Raw genomic sequence first — 20,466 nt, forward strand, 5'->3', positions numbered from 1 at the left:
GCGGGCCTCATTCATTAAAAACATGCCAGGTGCAGATTTTGTGCTTATGACCACAGCCAAACGTGATTTATGGAAAACTGATCCTGATGCTAAAAGCAGCAGGTTACAAAGAATTTCTTCCTTTGAGATGTCAAAACATAAATCTTAAACCTCTACAGTTACCCAAAATATGAATGGTATAATTTTTTGCTGTTCTATCTGTTTAAAGTAAAATTAAACTACATTTTAATGAACGAGGCCCCTGGGAATCAGAATCATCCAGATACAACCAAATTCAATCTTTTTTATCATTTTCTGATCACTGATCCAAGAACTGTACACATATCTTTTTTATATTAGACTTGGGAGTCCAAGTGGCTGCAGTGACTACACTGTCCTGAAGTCTTTATGTCACAGGTTAAACACCCTGTCACCCATCGGTCTTACAGAAATTTTCACAAGAAAATCTTTCATCCTAAATAAATCACATATAAACAACGGGAAGCTGCTCTGTTTGCTCTTTGTGGGACGATTTCAACATTAAAAGTATGAAAATTTCGGGGGGTGATCTTACGTAAGGTCAAGATTTCAAGCCTTTCTTTCTGAGCAATGATTAAAAATGTCTGCTTTCCTCTTGTTTTGTTTGTGTTCCTGATTGTTTTGAAGTTCATCACACTGGTTGGCCATCTACTCTTCTCTTGTCTTAAATCATCATTTTTCCACCTTCCCAGATTCAGCACAGTACTGTAGCTGTTTTATCAGAGTTGATTCATCCATGGTGCATTTGGATGAATGTGGTTTCAGTGCTGTTTGGTATCACAGTAAAACCAGTTTCAATTCCACCTTTTTTTCATGGCCAGACCTCGAGACTGATCGGACAAAGTGGAGAAAACAGTTAACAAAAAAGTTTCACTAAGTTTGTATGTCTGTAAAACATTTTGGCATAATTTCATTCTCTTTCGATTTCCGAGGAGTAATAAGACATAGTGTAGGATGTCTCAACTTACAGACAGACAGATAGATACAGTAGATAGGACAGACAGACGAGAAATACATACAGATACAGCTCATCTCATAGAAAAAACAAACATGGAACAGAATGAGCTACGTTTTATCGCACTACCAGCCATCAGTGACAGCCTTTGAGTTAACATGATGCGTGTCCCGTCTCTCTCTCGCGTTAACGCTGCCCGGGGTTCAGCAGCACGAAACTCTCTCTGCAGTTCTCTGAAACAGCCACCAGGGGGCGTTGGGCGAGGCATCAGTGACTCTGTGTATTCTCACAGAGACACAGAAGAGAGAGAGAGGGAGAGAGAGAAAGATGTCTCCTGCTCCAAATCCGTCCTGTCCATCCTATGAGTGAGCCTGGGTCAATCCTTCTGTCCTGTGTGTCACTTTCCATCCAAACACAACCGCTTTGTTGACAGTGTTGGAGGCGGAGAGACGGAGGGGGGCGTTCACTACCAGTCTACGGCCCCGCCTCCTATCCGGAGTTCATACGCTTCAATCCAATCCGTCACCCGGCTCACTTTTTCTTGCCGGACTTTTCCGAGCGCTTCGCTTCCGACTTCCCGCCCCGATCTGACCTCTCCGACCGTTCGCCTCTCTCCCTCTCCTTCTCCTTCTCTCTCTCCTTCTCTTTCTCCCTTTCTTTGTCTGCCCGCTCGATCCGCTCGGCCCGGTCCGAGCGCTCGCCGCCTCGCTCTGACCTGTTGTCCGCCTTGCTGCCGTCGCGGCGCGTGCCCTCGTCGGTGGATGAGGTAGTTGGTTGGGGTTGACCCCATTTGGCAATCTCCTCGTGCTCCGTAATACTGGCGGTGATGTTGGTCACCCACACTTTGAGGTCCTCCTGCGAGGGGAGAGAGAGAGCATAGACTTACTGTTAATGTTCCTGTATGTTACCGAGATGGGTGTCACATAACATTAGGTGTTTCAGTGATTTGAAATTTTACATTATGTGACCTTTAAAACAAAGACACTGTTACAACTACTTCATCTATCTGTAATTAGAAACACGGGAATGTCTCACCTCATCTTTTGCATGAAACAAAAACTCGCTACCGTCCTTCGTTCTGCAGTGAGAAGAGAGGAGTTGAACTTACAAACTGTGTGGCGCAAAACATGTTTGGTGGATAACTTAAAAAAGAAAACATTTCTTCTACACAATAAAACCTGGCTCAAATGGCATTTGCAATTAAAGGGATACTCCAGCAACTTATTATGTCACTTCCATGAAGTTGGAGAAGTACTCCTCATGACTAGTAAACTGAACATCATGTGTAAAGTCAGTGGGGTGCCCCTTTAAACCCAGTTGAAGTGTTTTGTTGGACAGGATTTGCACTGAACAATATCAAACTACGAACCAGAAAAGTGTTACTGGTAACAAAAGTGTATTAAAGTATACAAACCGTCCAAACTATCCTGTGACTGAAAACACACTGCACACTGTTAACTGTCCTTGTGTAGTTCATTCCAGAAGCTGGCTAGATCTCGAACTACGTTAGTAGCTAATGCACTAGAGAGCAAACTCATTTGGGAACAACATCTACTCAATCATGCATCATGACTGACTGCAAACTACAACACACAGCTTTTTCAGAACCGTAGGAAACAGCATTAGCTAAAACGATAGCTACTTTCATAGTCGACTCTACTTTGTGACAACCCTTTCAAAGGCCAACTCAGTTCAGACTAGTTGCTGTTGGTCAACTAGGTGTGAATGCTCCACATGGATTTGTTGTAGCGAGTAAATCCACTGATAACATTAATTGAATCTTGTGCCAAATTATGACGTCTCAAATGTTGGAGTGAACGGATTGTAAAGAATGAAAACTGATGCTAAGAGGAAGGCCGGAGTTTAGTATTTAACCCAGGTCTGCCAAAACATCACACTTGTCTCTAAAAAGAAAAACAACAAAACAGTAACACGTGTGTGAAAACAACTCCTCACTTGAGCGTGAAGACGTTCTTCTTCTTCTTGTAGCCATTGGTGACGTCGCAGTGGCAGTGGGAGAGGTTGAGCAGTGGCTCGTTGTTGTAGGGCGTGGTAGTGTTCTTGGCGTCCTTGTAGAAACCCATCTCCCCTTTGTTCAGCACGCAGTACAGGTTGACCCATGACCTGCTGTGGTGTGGGAAGGCGGGAGGTGTGAGGGGAGGGAGAGTGGTGGAGGAGGGGAAGGTGGAAGGGAGGAGTACGGAGAAGGTAGGGAAGTGGTGGTTGAGGGGAGGGAGATGGGAGGAGTCAGGAAGAGCTGCAGAGTTGCTCTCGCTAAGCTAACACCTCACTCACCTGACCAGAGCAGACAGGTAGGTAGGCGTGATGGACCGGCGCCAAGAAGGGAGTAGGAAACACACTGCTGAACAAACACAGACGAACGGACGGACAGACAGACGGACAGACGGAGGAGATGGGGATGGAGGTATGGGGAGGGAGGCTACGTACAGTTTGTGTGTCTGTGTGTGTGGGGCTTATATATGACTTACCTTGGAGGAGACGAGAGGAGCAGCCAGTAGCACCGAGGAAGAGAAAAGAAAAAGAGGGAAAGTTTGGTTAAATGGCATTTTGGCAACAACACAACTTATATGACAAACTCATAGTCATGCTTCTTTCCCTCTGTGAGCGTGTTTACATGCACACAGCATTCCAATTAATAGCTTACATCCAAATATAGGTATTATTCAGACCAAGCCGTCTGTGTGCAGCTTAATATCCCGATTTCAAATACCTCTCGAGCAAACAGATCTTAGACTGGAGAAGAACAATGGTGCATGTGATAAGGTGTCTAATGTTGTACTAATATTAGCACTAGCATGTATTAGCATCTATTATAGTAACATTTATAGTATAGTAACACGTTTTGACCTTGAGGAAAAATTAGGTCTTGGCCATGGAAAAAAGAGGATGTAAATGAAAAAACAATAATAACAAGACACTGTTTTTTTTGGGACAGTGTCTTGTTTTGATAATTTGATAATTTTCTTATCAGACAGCAAGAACAAATGTTAATAAAGATAAAACAAATGTCGTTCTTGACTTTGGCAACAGAAGTTTGACCCCAAAAGACTCAACTATAAAGCTTTTGCTTTCAACCTCATCTTATGATGGAATGCTCTGAAAAAATCTAGGAAGTTGACCAAGAGTCAACATTTGTTTTTTGTCAACCATTATTTTCCAGGTATTCCACAACAAGCAGTGCTGTCTAAAGAACCTTTTACCCTGTTAGGTTTATGGCTGTCCCAGACAAAAGTTGACAATCGTTACAGAAATGTGGGGAAATCTTTGGTTAATAAATAAGTCAATAAAAAAAGGTTGTCTGAGATGGCACCGTGACATAAGTTCCAAGGTGACCAAAGACAGGCTGCATCAAATATCTGACAGCTTGAAGCCAAAAGTGATATGAAACTTTAATGTGAAACTAGTGACTGACTGATTGTTATACCGCGATGTGCAGTCAGTTTGTAATTGATTTAATCAGGGTGATATCCTATCCTATCCTATTACAAGGAACACTTGGTTATCCTGAATAATACCAGAATATTAATGTGCACATAAACATACTCGGTGCCTTGTCATGTAGCTATGTAACAGAGACAGGTTGAATCTCAATCCTTCCTCACAGACTAACTGTATCCTCTCTTTCTCAGTATTGACTGGAGGGCCCGCCCCACAGATCTTCCCCTCCAATCAAAGTTGAATATAAAGCAAAAAGAGAGCTTACAATAAGCCAAATGAGGAGCTGTTTGGAGATTCACACATGTCCAGATTTAAGCCATTCAGGATTATGCTTTACCTTGCCATGTACATATCAGGGCATGTACATACGAGACATTCATCCATTGCCTTGAGTGGCCACGTGAGTGGGACTCATCCATAGCTGGAAGGGGATGAGCTTTTAGCTGTGCGCGGTCAGCCCAGCCACTAGAGGGCAGTGCAGAGAGAGACTTTGCCGTTGTTATCTCTTGGGAGGAAGCAGGGTGGCCATCTGCGGATGCTAGGTAGTTTGTGTGTGTGTGTGTGTGTGTGTGTGTGTGTGTGTGTGTGTGCTAAGTGACTGGACATAAGGCAGTGTACACCTTCAACGGCTCCATCAACCACTCCTACAGCATTCACCAGCCAGCCAACCATTTCTGCTGTGCTTTATTTTGTGGGCTCATGTTAGATCAGGAGGCATCGTAAGCATCATGCATGAAGTCTTTCACATGCAGGTAAGATTTCTATGGGCTGCTGTTTTAATTCATGTAACTGTTGTCTTCATATTCTGATCCTACTGATCAGGGATGACATACATCAAATATTTAGAAGCTACAGCCTGTTATGAAACGTAGTGTCTCCTGGTGCCACTATCAGTGGGATACTCAAATGTTTGGATTTCTGCATGGGTATTTTCCTTTATTAGACAATTGCTTAACTAGCAGTGCAACTTGATGAGCTAACAGTAGCAACAAACAAAAAAGATCATAATGGATTACAATGGATTGATAGGATTATTCTTAAATGATCAACTGTCAGGCACTGCAATGTCTGATTTTAAACAGCTCTTACTATGTTTTGGAGGCAAACAACACTTCATATTTTTAACCGATTAGAGATCAAAGACAGTGCTGAGACGGAGCAACAAGCAACACAACAAATAGTGAAATTTTACTTCTCCACTGCTAAACCTTTCAATTGTATACCCAATCTGTATATTTCTGTCAATTACAGGAAACAGTAAGATGTGTCACAAATATATCTGCTTCCAAAAAATGTTAACAGTCACAGAGACTGACAAAATACCCCTTATTTACACTTTGCTGCACTTTTTTTCTGATGTGTTATCTAATAAACAAAATAAGTGAAAATGAAAATGTCATCATGTCATCATCCGTCTGCTGAGAAAATCCAAATCTTAGCTAAGTATTGTCTATATCATGTTGACCCACACGCTGGGGCAACCAATGAGGCATCATGTGTCATCTGCACTGGTGACAGTCATGCATCTGTTCAACATATCAGTCGCAGTGTCAGCGCAGTGTGTGAGCTTGTTAGCTTAGCATGCTAGAGTCATGCCTCTGTCATCATTGTTGAATCAATAAATGGAGGGGGCAGTGATGTCATGAGAAACAGACAGGAGTGTGCTGCAGTCCACATGTGTCAAATAGTATTTGGAAATACTTGTTAGCAGTTTGTTTAAAACGAACTTCAGTCCTTGAAAGATGGGGTTTGAAACAATCGACAGTAAAGGCCAGAAACTTTAGATTTAGCAACAACAGGTGGAATGTAAAAGTCATGTTGGTATCATTTTAGTCAAAAATAACATAACAACAATGGACAAGGTGGTTGCTAAGCAACAATATGAATTGCCTTTTTGTGGTAAATCTCACCCATCTGGTACGCCAAGAAGGTTAGAAATACACTTCCTGGAGCACCAAATTAAAGCGTAAGCATTACTTCCAAGTACTGCAATGCACATTTTCTAATTAATTAATCATAATTCTTAAAGTCTGGTATTCATGACACCACTGTCACTCCTCCTTCCCTCCAACTTCTATCATCTGATTGTCCAGATGTTATGCTCATCATTATGACCCTGAACACCCACCTATTAGTGCTCTTCTTCAAGCTCTCAATGTCCAGCTTGCGGAAAAGGAAGCCCTCATGGTGTGCTGTGTGTGTTGGTGGCTGGGGGACTGTCGGGCTGCTCTGGGCCGGAGCAGACCTGGACCGCCGTGTCGTCTCTCCTGCTTCTTTGGGTCGCGGTCGACGCCGTGGTTTGGGTCTGTCCCGAGCTCGAGGTCGGTCGGGACGGGAAGGCTTCTCTGGTACCCCGTTAGGCAGGCGGGGCACCTCACCACGGGCCTGAGGGTGGGGTGATGGAGTCAGTAAGAATTTGGTTTATGGTTTAAAAGTAGTAAGTAAAGTAAAGACAACATATGTAGGTGTGAGCTGTTCTTAAGCCATTGTAGGAGAGGACAGGAAACTGACAGATAGTGGTAGGACAGGAAGTTTTTTTTTTTTTTTATTGAGCTGGAATATATAACACAAATAAACACTGAGTATTTGCAAACACTGTATTTGGATGAAATGCACAACACAATAAACAACTATAAATCTCCAGACCTGTGCTGCTTCTCTTTCTTGCAGCTGCTCTACAATTTCTGCCAGGGTCGATCTCTTTTCTCTGTAGAAAAAAATGCAAATTAGAGAATCATATGAAGAGCTTTAGGTAAAAATATCAATCTGGATTTCTTTTGCACTGCTTTCCTGAAAAACGATCCAACTGTAATACCCAATATTCATGACAGACATTTTTATAGGGCTCAGCAGAAATATAGACTAAATTTCAACTTTGAAAAAAATCTGTAAAAAAAATCTATCTAACTAAACATCCTGCTCCTGTTGTCCACATATTAAATTCAGACAATGACTACACGTGCTACATAAGACATTAGACAAGACAGACAACACAACCTAAAAGACACCTCAGTACCCTCAAAGTCTTACCCTCCTCCCGAGCGTCTGTCTGAGTGCTCCTTCCCGGTGTCGTGCTCACTGGATTCCTGTCTCTCCAGCCGGTGTCGGTCCCTCTCTCTCCGCCGGCCCTCGTGGCCCCCGTGGCCCTCCTGCTCGCTGGACGTTTGCCTCTCCAGTGTCCGTTTCTCCCGCCTCTCAGCATGTTCCCTCCACACCTCCTGAGGCAGCTCGTCCCTGCGTGCCTGGATCAGCTGCTCGCTGGACAGCTGCCGTTCTATCCTGTGGTCCCTGTGGTAGGTTTGGGTCTGGACCTGGGGCTCAGCGTGGCCTAACGGGTCAGTCCTGGACCCCCGAGGCCCTCTGGTGGGCTCACTGTGCAGACGCTCCCGGCTCGGCTCCTGGAGCACCACCTCAGCCATCACAGCCACCTCTGCTCGCTCCGTCCCTATCTCTCCCATCATCATCTCTCTCTCCCTCCCCCTCTCCCTCGCTTTCTCCAGCCGACTGGCCACGAGCAGCGGCGTCACCGCATCATCCAAGTGTTTGATTTTTGGTTGCCGTAGATACGGGGACGATTTCACCTCAAGTGCCTTCGCTGCCTGTACTGGCTGGAGGTGACTCATTGCCTTTGTTGACTGGTCTTTTGCTGCACTGGCACTCTCTCGTACCTGGTTAGCTGAGACTAACATGGCCGCTGTGGCAACTGAGGCGATCGAGGAAGGTGCGGGCTGACCCAGTCCTGCAGCCACACCCACTACGCCGCCACGTCGTGCCTCCAGGGTTTGGCGGTAGCTGGAGCCGTTCATCACAGGGGTGTAGTTAGCGACTGTCGACCCCAGCCGACGAGACACAGATGAGGGAGAGGGAGTAGGTGTGGCAGGGGAGGGCGAGGGAGGAGAGCTGGCTTCGTTCTGTTCATAAATTGTCTGTCTCGTCATGGGGGAGATCGGGAGGCGGGGGAGGATGGATGGACTGGGTGAGGCATCTTGGGGGTCCAGGAAGACTTTACGACCTAGCAGAGGGGTTGGGGGTAGTTTGCTTTGCTCTGCTTTCAACTTTTCTACCTGCGGAAAGAAAAGAGAACCAGCTTTAAAATCATTTTATGGAAACATATTTCTCCATTATGAAAATCCTCAGCTTTTAGCAAACAATTATCGTGTTGTGGAACTTTTGTTTAGAGTCATTTAGAAAATTCTCTTTTTACACAATGATGATGATGATGATGATGATGATGATATTACCGTGGTGAGTCGTCGCAGTGAGCTGAATCGCTCTTCCCAGGTGGCAGCTGCTTTGCGGAAGGCTTCATGTCGACGAATCAGCTGCTCCACCTCGTCTACACTCCCGCCCAGCTCCTTGCTGCTGATGAACGGCTCCTGAGCGGTCAGCCACGCCTCTGCCACCACCGCCTCCTGGGCAAACTGGTGAACCTCCAACACTGAGGGAAGGAGAGGAGAAACAAAAACAACATTCAAAAGCAAATAAAAAATTCCTCCTCCTTGAACATTAAATGTGTATTTATACTTCGTATGTGTGTCTGTGTGTGTTTGTACAAGATTGTAGGCCTCTGTGTGTGTGTGTGTGTGTGTGTGTGTGTACTTACATTGCTGTAGGAATTCCCAGTGCTTGTCCCACTTCTCAGACAACTCATGTTGCTTAGCAACCACCTTGTCCAGCTTCTCCTTGATCTGAGAATCAAAATCAGAACATTGGTGCTCTTCTTCAGGTTAAATCAGAACCATAGAACCAACCTATCTATCTGTCTATCTATCTATCTGTCTGTCTGTCTGTAAACATTTTCCCATAAATTTAAAGAACTTTATAGTGAAATTCAAGGATTCAAAACATTCCCGATTCGTTGGTTTTTGTCAGGATGTGAAATCTGTGATGCAAGTACTTTCAAGGCAATTCAAGTTTCTATTTTAGCTTTCTCAAATTCACAGACATTCAAGGACTTTCAAAACCAGGGCAATAATCAACACAAGGACTTTTGGAGTTAATAGCAACAACAATAACAAGGACTTTTTTTTTTTTAAATGTACAATAATATTGCTGCTGCACTGCTCCAGTTTCCCTCGTAGGTTATTAAAGTTTAACTGAAGTTTATAATAATTATCAGCTCTCCTGATCTCACCTCTTCAGCTGCTGGGTTTCTAGCAGCCAGCAGGGTTTTTCCCATCTCGATACACTCCAGAGTGCTCCGGCTACGAGCCTCCACTTCACTCTTCAGACTCTGGTGATAATTCATCAGCACCTCCACTGAGGACACGTCCCTGCAGGAAACACAGAGCACATAGAATAAATAAATGAATCATCCTAACATAATCTATGACATCGTCATATACAGACAATGTTAACAGAAATACAAAACAAATGTCTGGTAAAGATATTGGGACTGGTATGTTGCTCAGGGAATCCTTTAATCAGATCTTTAGAAATAATTTGAGTTTTTTGAGAAAGATATCACAGCATCAATTACCTGTTCTGTTCTATGAAGGTGTGGGATGAGTAAAATTGGTAAATATTGCTGTTGATGTTGTGAGCGGTTTTAAATTTGATCCAGAGTCTGATGCAAACTGATTTGGTATAAAACAAATAGTATGCTGTAAAGACAACTTGACTCCCTCTGGTCATTATAGTTTTTGTATTATCCTGTGAAAGCTGTATATACTTTTATACCATACCACCTTGATTAAAAAAGGTTAACAGATTTTGTGTTCCGGCTCCTTTAGATACCTGGGCTTCTCTCCTGTCCCTATCTGACAGATGATCGACTCCATCCACATGATCTGATCTCGGACCATGCCAAAGAACCTCAGCTTGTCCGTCTCGGTGGTAATCTGTACTCGACACTCCTCGCAGGACGTCAGCAGCTCTTTCCAGTACTGCATCACTTCGTGCTCGCGGCATGCGATGGCTTCGGCCTTCTCGCCGGCGTACACTGTCCTCAGCTGGGCCGCACTCTCCTGCAGCTGACGCACCTGGCAGAGTGGGAGAGCAGATTTTAGGAAAACGAAAGCTGAACAAGGAAGAAACAGAAATTAAAAGGAAAGAGAGCGAGTTTGTTTTCCAAATGACGCACAAAACGCAGCTGCTCTGACAGCTGTGTTTAGTCAGGGCCAAATGGTACGGGCTCTGTCACTTGAGTTGACACAGAGCAGCTGTGATTTTGCATCGTTCTTCAGTAAAATGTACCACTCTTTCTGTTCCCCAGGTGCATGACAGAGACTAGATGAAGCAAAATTAAATGCAGAGTAAGACGGTAGTTTTGCCATGAAGATTCAGACTCAGACTCACAAATAACCAAAGATTTTTACCATCAATCCATATTCAATTCAACTTTTTAAAATTAATTCAATTTACCGTTTTAAAATACTGATAACGTCAAAGCTCCAACTATACCTGTAACAATAAACTGTAAAGTAGAACAAAATAGAGTAGAATATCAGTATACTGGGACATGCAATTTAGTCCATGTATGTATGCAATTGGGGATTTTGGAGTGTATGAAGAGACATGAAAACAATAATACCATAGTAATTGTTAATACTATTTTACTAATTCAAAATGATCACCTCCATCTCTAGTCTGTATGAATGTGAGGTACGGCATTTAGCTAAACAAACATCCACAGGGTAATCACATGTGAAAAATAGCTAAATTAGTATCAGAAAAAGTCCTGTGGACCTTTACAGAGTGATCATCACACTGAGAGAGGTCTTTGTGAATTGTCCCTGCATGAGTCTTGAGGTCAGTGAATAGTGAAGCAGGTAATTTTGCATGCCGTCTGTTCATGTGCTTGTTGCTTTACTTGCGTGACCAGCAGCTGTATGTCCTGTTCGAAGCTGTGCAGGAGTCTCTGCAGGGTGCTGGTGTTGGCAGTGCTGCACTGCCGAGCACGAACTTCCGGCAGCCTTCGATGTTTGTCCTCAATCTGGGCCAAAACCTGAAAAAAACATCATAAGGCAGGTCAGAAGTGTTTCATGTATACTGTGTGTGAGACAAAGTATGAAATGGCTGTATTTTAAATGTGTGGTCTGTGAGAATTGTGTAGAAAAAGAAAGAATAAGAAAGAATAAGAATAAGTAATAATTTTTAAGTTGAACTGCCAATGAACAATTATACTCTCCTCTGTGGGATAAGACATCTTGGATTTATAAAATATTTTCAAAACCATGAAAATAAACTCCAGGAAACATTTTGTAGCTACAATATTTGTCCTCTACAACAACAGTTTCATGTCATATATGTATTGTATCATCATCGTAAAAGTTGGACAAAAAAAAATAATGATGCTAAAATTCTGCTTACATTAAAAATACCTTCTGCAGGGCAGAAACACTGAATAGTTTGCTGACTTTGAAGGATGCTGGTGCATAATCAGCAGCTCATTTACATTTTCTCCCCTTTTTTCAATTATCTCCACAATGAGAGCCTTGGTTACAGTAAACTGTGGTGAAGAGTGTCTTCTTCCTCCAGAAAACACTAAAACTTTGGATGCATGAAGACATTAAATGTGGGTGAAATCAGTCCTTTTAAAACATTTTTTAAATTTTCAGTGAAAATCTGTAAAAACCAGAAAATAGTGAGCCTTATGTATTGTATTGTGGATTGTGTTGCATTGAATTTCCTCTCAGAGATCAATAAAGCAGTATCATTGCACCATATAGTATTGTACTATACGGCATAAAACACTATCTGTGTATTGTCTTGTGTCTCAGCTGTGTTCCTCACGTATCTTACCTCTCTGCAGTCAGAGAAGAACTTGTGCAGCTGGTGTGAGGCGGCGAGCATCTGTGCCCGGGTCTCCATGAGCTCCAGCAGGTCGGCCCAAGCCTCATTCACCCCATCCTTCCATTCAGCGATGGTGGCAGCCTCTGAGTGGCCATAGTCGATGAGCTCGTCCACCATCTGGTTGACGGCCGTCACTCGCTCCTGACCCACACTGCCCGTCTCCGACGCAAACTCTGTAAACTTCTCCTGCAGGACCTGGAGGTGTGGCAGGGCCAGAGGTAAGAAGGGAAAGGAAGTTATTTTATATTGCTAGTATATGAACATCAATTATTCTCCATGCTTTGAGGTAAGTTACACAGAGCACATAGAAGCAGATTTATTAGCTGAAAAAATGAATGAATAAAACTTATTAAACTATTTTTTATAGTTGGTACATGTAACATTTTCACACACAATCATGTCACTGTCCAATCAACAGTTATTATTAACTTGTAGTAACATCAGACGAGACCAGTGTTGTTTTCTGATTTCAACATGTGACTAATAAAAAATGTTTCTTAAATCTATTATTCATCCACAGTTACCATCTGTCGACATACTTACTGTGACATGCTCAAAGTCTTGACCCAGTTCGGGGGAGCTGGCGACCACCTCCCTCTGAGCGATCCACTGCTCCAGCTCGTCCACCTCCCTGTTGAGCTGATAGAGCCAGTACTGCTGCTCCAGACGACTCTTCCTCTCCTCCACCAGGTCCTTCAGAGACACGTACAGACGGTCGATCTGCGACTGACGTTTGCTGATCTGCTCGCTGTGAAAAAGAGAGGCAAGTACAAAAAATCAGGGAGTACTGTAGCATTTACCTTCAGTCGAGCATTGACACTTTTAAAATCATGACATACAATCTACACTCAGTGGCCACTTTACACACCTTGCACCTTTCTAATACGGGGTAGGACCCCCCATCTGTGCTGTGCCTTCAGAGATGCTTGTGTGCATAGCCTTCCTGTCAGCTTGAACCAGTCTGATTATTCTTCTCTGACCTCCCCCATTAACAAGGCGTGTTTGTCCACAGAACTGCAGCTCACTGGCCTCACACCATTCTTTGTAAACTCGAGAAACAGTTGTGTGTAAAAATCCCAGAAGATCACCCACTCCTTATATTATCAAACCATCTGGCACCAACAATCAAAGTCACTTAGATCACACTGAACCTCTTGACTGCACGTCTGCATGCTTTTATGCAGTGAGTTGCTGCCACATGATTGGCTGATTCGATGTTTGTGTTGACAAGCAGGTGTGCAGTACATAATAAAGTGGCCACTGAGTGTATATACATTAACACATTGTGAATGATCAAGAAGAAACTTTCTGTGGCTAGAATGTAAGATGCAAAGGAGGAAACGGTTATGTCTTTGCAGGCAAATGCATTGACAAGGTTTTTTGAGTAAGTAACTGTTGGCCATCATCTTTCATTCTCAAATGTGGCGGACTGGGTGTCGCTAGCACATTGCAAGAGAAAGACAAGGAAAAAAATGAAATCAAAGACTTTCTTTTGTGGTCATAATGCCCAAAATTAAGAGCATCCCTGTAATTTATTTTTTTGGTGACAGAAAATCTCTGTTAGATTAGTTAGTTAGTTAGTTAGTGTGTGTGTGTGTGTGTGTGTGTATATGTGTGTGTGTGTGTTTACATGCTCACCAGTCTGGATGCCCCATTTCCAGCAGCTGTCGACATTGCTGTGACAGCAGGCCGATGGTTTCGGCGTAGTCCTCAATGGTCTGTTCCAGGACCAAGTGTTTCTTCAGCAGCTGCAGTGTGCTCGGCTCGTCCTGGCGGAAGGAGGAAACGACACACATAAGGAATAGTTTCACTTTAACAATAAGTTCTTGTGTCTACACCTGGGTGAAACTGGCAGATGTTTGGCAGCTTTCGCAGAGACTTGTACAATCAGGATAATTATGATGACTGGAATTTTATGGGGAAATGACTCCTTGATGATAACAGACAACATGCAGTGATTTTGAAACTGATAATGCGCAATGTATTAGTTGTTTTTTTACTGAAACTAACCTTCCCCTTCTCCTCGTTCATCATGTGCAGCTCCTGCTCGCTCAGCCAGGCTTCCACCTCGGCCGTGTCAAAGTAGTACTGCTGGGCCTGGTACATGGCATCCAGGACCAGCTGCCTCCTCTCGGTCTCGGCCCAGAGAAGAGCCCACAGCTGGGCCAGCTGGTCGTGGCCCGCCCTGGCGTAGTCGGCCTCTGGGCTGCGTATGGAAGCGATGATCCCCGCCCTCTCCAGGACGTCCTCGATCCTACTCCTGTGGCCCTGCAGCTCCCTCTGAAGTGTCTGGAGGAGAGGCGGAGTGCAACAACAGGAAAGAGGAGGTGGCTGTTACATCTTTTCTATGTTGTTTCAAACAGAGAAATCATTAGTGGATTGCAGGAGTAGAATAAGCACAGCACAAGGTAAGGTAGCTGAGTAGGTATTAAGGCAGATAAAGTTTGCATATCATGTTTATGTATCACATATGATTTGTCCATCTTTCTGTGACTTGACCATGATGAGTTGAGTTGAAATTAGGGTGGTCACAGTCAACAGGGGGAGCCAGACTTCAGTTCTGTATTAGGTGACAGCTGTGGTTAGAGTCACTAGCTATTCTGATTTTCTTACCTGGTTCTTCTTCATGAGCTGCTGGACTGCCTGCAGAGTGGAGCCGTGCTCCTGAGACATGGCCATCGGGAGGCGCTCTTGGATCCACAACTACAACCACAATAATATGACACACAGCGGTGAATATTTGTACATCTATGAGTTTCTGGGTGTGCATTTGTAGACCTCATGTTTTGTATGCGGATGTTTCTGTATGTGTGTGTGCATCTTAAATGTAATAGATTCAATAAAAACCTGTCAAGTCCCACATGACATATTTAGCCTGAATTCAAAATGGATGTTAATAATCTACAAGAAAGGGAAGTGAAAATGTTTTCTAGAATTTGTAAATGTATAGAAATATCCTGCTGAATCTCATTAATAATGGCATCTAATTAAGTTGTAGAGGTATCTAAACATTTTTAAAAGAATTTGGACTACAACAGGGCTGAACAATGAGGGAAAGTTTTAATTTTTCAAATGCATTTGCAAAGTCTGCAAATAAAAAAAATGATCAGGAACATCACATCTTGTTGTGTAATCCATTAAGCGTCCAGGCTGTAACATGAAGGCAGTCAGTTTAATACTCTGAGTGAGTGTATATATGTAAACTATTCATAAATCTGTTTGCATAGTCACATTGTGGGGACTTATCTTCCATTTGGGGACAAAATACATGTCACCACAATGTAAATCATTACATTTTAGGATTGTTTGTTTAAGTATAAGGTATGGGTAAGTGGCATGCAGTGGTTATGGTTAGGATAAGGGAAAGTCTCCAGGGAATTAATGCAAGTCATTGAAAAGTCTATTTAAGTAATGGAAAGACATTTGTGTGTGTGTGTTGGCCGATGACGTCAAACTCACGATCTCATCCTCCAGGTCTCGTCCGACTTGGTGGACTTCCTTGGACGCCAGCAGGATGCGTCGTCTCTCCTTCAGTGGCTCGATCAGACGCACCATCCTGGCCTCCACAACCGCCTGACGCCCAGCAACCGTCTCTTTGATCTGCGTCTGCGGTGGGATGGAGGCCACCTGCACCTGGAGCTGCCCCACCTCCTTATACCACTCCTCCATCTGGGTCTCCATGGTCTGAGTGGGAGAAGGAGGAGGACGAGGAGGAGCAGGACGGTGGAGGAGAAGGGGAGGAGAGTGGAAGTTATCAAAACAGACGGAGGAAAAGAGTATGTGTTGATTAGGAGAGAAGGATGGATGTAGGAGGAAGAGAGAATAAATTGGGTGGAGGTATATAAGAAACATGTTGTCATGGGAGACAAGAGAAAGATGGTATGAGTGGGACGTGCGGAATGTGACAGAAATGCAAAAATGTGTAGTTTGTTGTTGTTTTGACTTTCAGGTGACAGTGAATTCTATTATTTTGATAATATTAATTGTATTAATATTATTCTAAATTGGTTTTATTTCTGACATTTTAAGATAACTTCTAATTTAAAGTTAGAAACCAAAAATTGCAAAAAATGCTTATCCTTTCAGATTTTTAACATATTATAAGAATATTCTTGTACAGTACAGGTTAACAAAGTATAAGTATAACATTTTTTCCCAAAATTATATGGGAAAAACACTGCAATAAGTGCTGTTGCAGTTTGTGACCTATCCAACAAGACGATGACACAATCACAATAAGAATTTATTCATAATTGGCTGCTCGTAATGCCTGAAATGAAAGCATTAGAGTAATCTCTGTATCAATCCGTAACTTTTTAAAATTTCCTAATATACATTGAAATATCATTGAAATGTCATCATTTAATAAAAGATGGACATGAAAGCAAAGATGAGACTGAAAATAACCCAGTACAGCCAAAGAATAATGGATAGACATGAAGTGTAGTGAAGTTTACTGTACCCCTTGCCAGGATGGATGCTGGATAGTGGAGTTTGGTTTGGAGTTAGGATGATGTGGTAAAGCAGTGCTAATGGCGGCCTGTTAAAGGAAGCTGTAAGCGGAATGCTGTGGGAGAGGAGAGTGAGACATGTCTGGTGAAATGATGAAGTAATGAAAGGATGAATCTGTACGTCAACCCAGGTCACATCTGCCTGCTGTTTGCTGTGTAAAGAATCAAACTCCTCCGAACCAGCTCTGTCGGAGGTCAAGTGAAGAGTTACATCCCAACATCAGATGTACAGAACATGTTACAACATGACAACTACCATGACATTAAACCTGGGAGGGGGGCATGATACTAACAGTTGTGGTCAATTGGAAACTCTTAACGTAAATGTTAAATGAATTGCACTTATATAGCACTTTTTAACTTTTCAACAGCACAAAGTGCTTTACAGTGCCTCACATCCATCCACGCACACACACTCACAAACTACTGGTGGCGGAGCTGCCATCTTGCATCAGTACTAGCTTCCAAGCTAAAATGAATGAATTCCTTATTTTTCTTGATTAAAACACAGTAGTTGCAAAAATATAATAATCAATAATTTCCAATCATCAGTATTTATAAAATGATCTTGTAATGAAACTTTTATGAAAACTCCCTGGGTTGGCATGAATGCTGATGGCTTATGGTGTTTCAAAAAACCCTAAATACAAATTAAAAATGAATGTTGGCGTGAAAGTGAAAGAGCCTGAAGACGCTGAAATGAGATGAAACGCTATACGGAAAGCATTGCAGGCACACAGTGAGAAATGTTGTTGTTAGTCATTTCTAAACATGATGTTTTGTTCAAATATTAATGAGATGAGGCCATAACTGTGTGGCGATAACAATGTAAACAGTGAGTCATTCTGAGACAGTTCAACATGTAAAGAAGGAGAGCTACAGAATTAGGTCAAACTCAAGAAATGGTTCACAGTACCCTAGAAAATGTATAATTATAACTACTATTCATGGTGTTTTTTGGCCAATATTGCAGAAATATCTGGCAAATTATGCTTAGAAATGTGATCATTATACATATGTACAACAGACTCAATAAGCGCCAGAATAATGCTTCAGTAATTCATAAAGGAAATAGAGACATCTGTTATCTCTTTGGCTGCTTGCTAGACTGACAAAAAAACCAACAACCAAAAATCTACCAAGAGCAGAAACAGAGCAGCAATGCCTTTTAATTGACATGCTGAATCCTCCCCAAAAATACATTCATGTTCACCTTCAAAACTGGAAAAAGAAGCAAGGGTGAACTTCAATTGGTATCACCGAACATGCTCTTTCCTGTACGTTTAAATATTAAAGTTTACCTTGGAGAAAATGTCTTTGTAATGACATCTGTAGCCTAGAGCTGACTAGCTACAGAAAAGTAAATTTCTGTTATACGATTATAAAAACGTTTTAGTCCTATTTTGTTATTTTCTTATCAAATACTGACTAGTTCTAAGTTTCTAGGCTTCCTCTGATAATAAATCAAATAAAAAAAAAAGGAAAAGGTCAAATCATGATGTGGTTGAACTGAACACTCTGCTTATGCATCCTTCAGATCACAACTCTGAATGAGAATGAGTAAGCTAGAGGTTAGAGACGGCAAGTGTTTCTGGGTCAAATGGCTGCGAGAATCGAGTGAAGACCACTTAATATTTTTTAATCCTATGTACCTGTAGTTTTTTCAGCTGCTTGTTGACAGTGGTGAGGTCCTGTCCCTGGTCCACGTAAACCAGTTGACCCTCCAGCTGGCCCAGTCTCTGGTCCAGGCTTTCGTAGCTCTGCACCAGGAGGTCAGCCTTGTTGGCCTCAAAGAGCTGGCGAGCTTTGGCCTGGGTGGTGCTCTCCAGATCCTGCCAGCACTCCCTGATCTGCTCCAACTTCTTCCGGACCACTGGGCTGAGCTCCGGCTTCTCCTGGATCAGCTGCTGGCCCTCCTGGATGGACGTGAGGAAGAAGGAACACAGAGGCAGTGGTGAGACTATTCGTGTTTTAATAAGAAGGGATCATTAAAGGCGATAATGACATACAGACCATGTACCATTTGTGAACATGTAGAGCAGAGTCATAGGCATGTCCAAATACAACACTTCAGGTAAATACTGAAAACAAAACGCACTTAAGCTACCAAATTTCACACCATAATCAACATGCTATACTAAACTCAACCTGTTATGATAATAAGGTCATGAAGTAAGATAACTACCACCTCAATCAGTCAATCTGTCTCTACACAGCACCTGGGAAGTATTAACATAAACTCATAATCTGAAAGCATATATTGGTTTCATGTAAATCACTTATTTCTCATCACAATGCAAATTTATGCCAATAGATACCCCAAAATATAATCAGATCATCTGCTCTATAACTCGAGCTCAAAAATGAAGCATATAATATGTGTTTTTCTTCAGATGTGGTGTCCACAAGAATGAAGTGAAAATGAAACGTGTAAATTCCAATAAGCTTCAATCAAAGAACAAAAGAATAAATATAAAATAAACTACAATAGACGGTGTAAAATGGAGTAGTTAAAGACAGAGAGGGAACAATAACACCATCTGTTGCAAAAACAGGATGAAATCAGCTATTTATCAATTTCATTATCAATTAATGTAGTGATGATTTTTCTATTTATCATCTGTTTCGTTAATAAAATTGGTTCACACTGTCTGATCAACAAGCTGTAACCACATTGCTGCAACATCTGATGTGTTTACATGTAAAAAAAGAAGTCATTATTGTAAAGACGATTTTACAATTTCAATAAAGTAATCAGTTAACCTGATATCCTGAAAACCAGACTCTGAAATGTAGAGCTGCAATGATTAGTTGATTAATTCATTAGTCAATCACCAGAAAACTAATTTTTGAGCAAAAATGTCAAAATATCACTGGTTTCAGTAAAATAAACATTAGTCTCAGCCCTACTGAAAAGTAACATCTAAATATAATCATATACTTAAAGAAGTCATAAATCCAGAATCTGGGTCCCTTTTCTCTGTTTCATCAAATCCACAAATATTCACTGGATCTTATGTTGGGATAATTACGTGCAGACACTGTGGAACTGGGTTAGCGTGGTGTGTGTGTGTGTGTGTGTGTGTGTGTGAAGGGATTAAACCTTGTCGTATTAAAATGCCTCATAAATTACCTCACACTCCCCTTCCCCCTTCTCTCTCTCCATGTCCTTTCTTTTACATATTTGCCCCCTTTTGTACCTCATCCTGTTCTGAACCCCCTTTTAGACACACACACACCACTGATCCTTATGTACACCTGCTACCTTCCTTTTTTCTCCATTTAGCCTCCCCCACAGTGAAATCCTTCCCCCATCCAATTGAAATTCTTCATTTGCAGGTCCTGTGTTTGTATGTGTGTTCATATGTGTGTGTGAGTGTTAGAGAGAGACAGAGAGTTACAGAATAAATGAAGGAAACAAACAAAGAAAAAAGATCTGATAAAAAAAACAAAACAAAGGGAGACAGAAAAAAACTTGGTGTCTTATTTCCCTATGTCAAACATTAAATAAATGTAATTATATTGCGGCTATAAAAGTGTGTGAGTCTGTGAGGCTGTACATAAGCACAGCGGTGCTTTGAACTAAATACTATCTTCGGCATGCTAATATGCTCATATTAAGCAGGTAACATTTGCCAATTAGCGCAAGTACTACTGAGGCTGATGGGAATCTCATTTGCAGGTATTTGATCATGAACTAAAGTACTGGACAAACTGAAATTTTGACCC

At 42.2% G+C, this 20,466-nt stretch overlaps 1 protein-coding gene across 2 annotated transcripts in view; it reads right to left on the reverse strand.

Annotated features, from left to right (window-relative positions):
- Positions 1-1,504: 1,504 nt before the first annotated feature.
- Positions 1,505-20,466, reverse strand: part of LOC139285698 (spectrin beta chain, non-erythrocytic 4) — a 64,144-nt gene continuing 45,182 nt past the window's right edge. The window contains exons 25-42 of one of the 2 annotated variants that reach the window (XM_070906321.1): positions 18,390-18,653; positions 15,686-15,910; positions 14,840-14,929; positions 14,237-14,515; positions 13,865-13,995; positions 12,770-12,974; positions 12,176-12,421; positions 11,244-11,378; positions 10,169-10,413; positions 9,567-9,705; positions 9,036-9,120; positions 8,674-8,870; positions 7,463-8,496; positions 7,079-7,139; positions 6,561-6,817; positions 2,930-3,097; positions 2,009-2,051; positions 1,505-1,828 (exon numbers count right to left, since the gene is read on the reverse strand). In XM_070906321.1, coding sequence (XP_070762422.1) covers positions 1,505-1,828; positions 2,009-2,051; positions 2,930-3,097; positions 6,561-6,817; positions 7,079-7,139; positions 7,463-8,496; positions 8,674-8,870; positions 9,036-9,120; positions 9,567-9,705; positions 10,169-10,413; positions 11,244-11,378; positions 12,176-12,421; positions 12,770-12,974; positions 13,865-13,995; positions 14,237-14,515; positions 14,840-14,929; positions 15,686-15,910; positions 18,390-18,653 — 4,128 coding nt within the window. Of the gene's footprint in view, positions 1,829-2,008; positions 2,052-2,929; positions 3,101-6,560; positions 6,818-7,078; positions 7,140-7,462; positions 8,497-8,673; positions 8,871-9,035; positions 9,121-9,566; positions 9,706-10,168; positions 10,414-11,243; positions 11,379-12,175; positions 12,422-12,769; positions 12,975-13,864; positions 13,996-14,236; positions 14,516-14,839; positions 14,930-15,685; positions 15,911-18,389; positions 18,654-20,466 lie in introns of both variants that reach the window. The other variant, XM_070906320.1, reaches the window with a different exon arrangement.

This window comes from Enoplosus armatus, chromosome 5 (assembly GCF_043641665.1).
Source record: "Enoplosus armatus isolate fEnoArm2 chromosome 5, fEnoArm2.hap1, whole genome shotgun sequence".
In the NCBI taxonomy this organism is placed as follows: Eukaryota; Metazoa; Chordata; class Actinopteri; order Centrarchiformes; family Enoplosidae; genus Enoplosus; species Enoplosus armatus.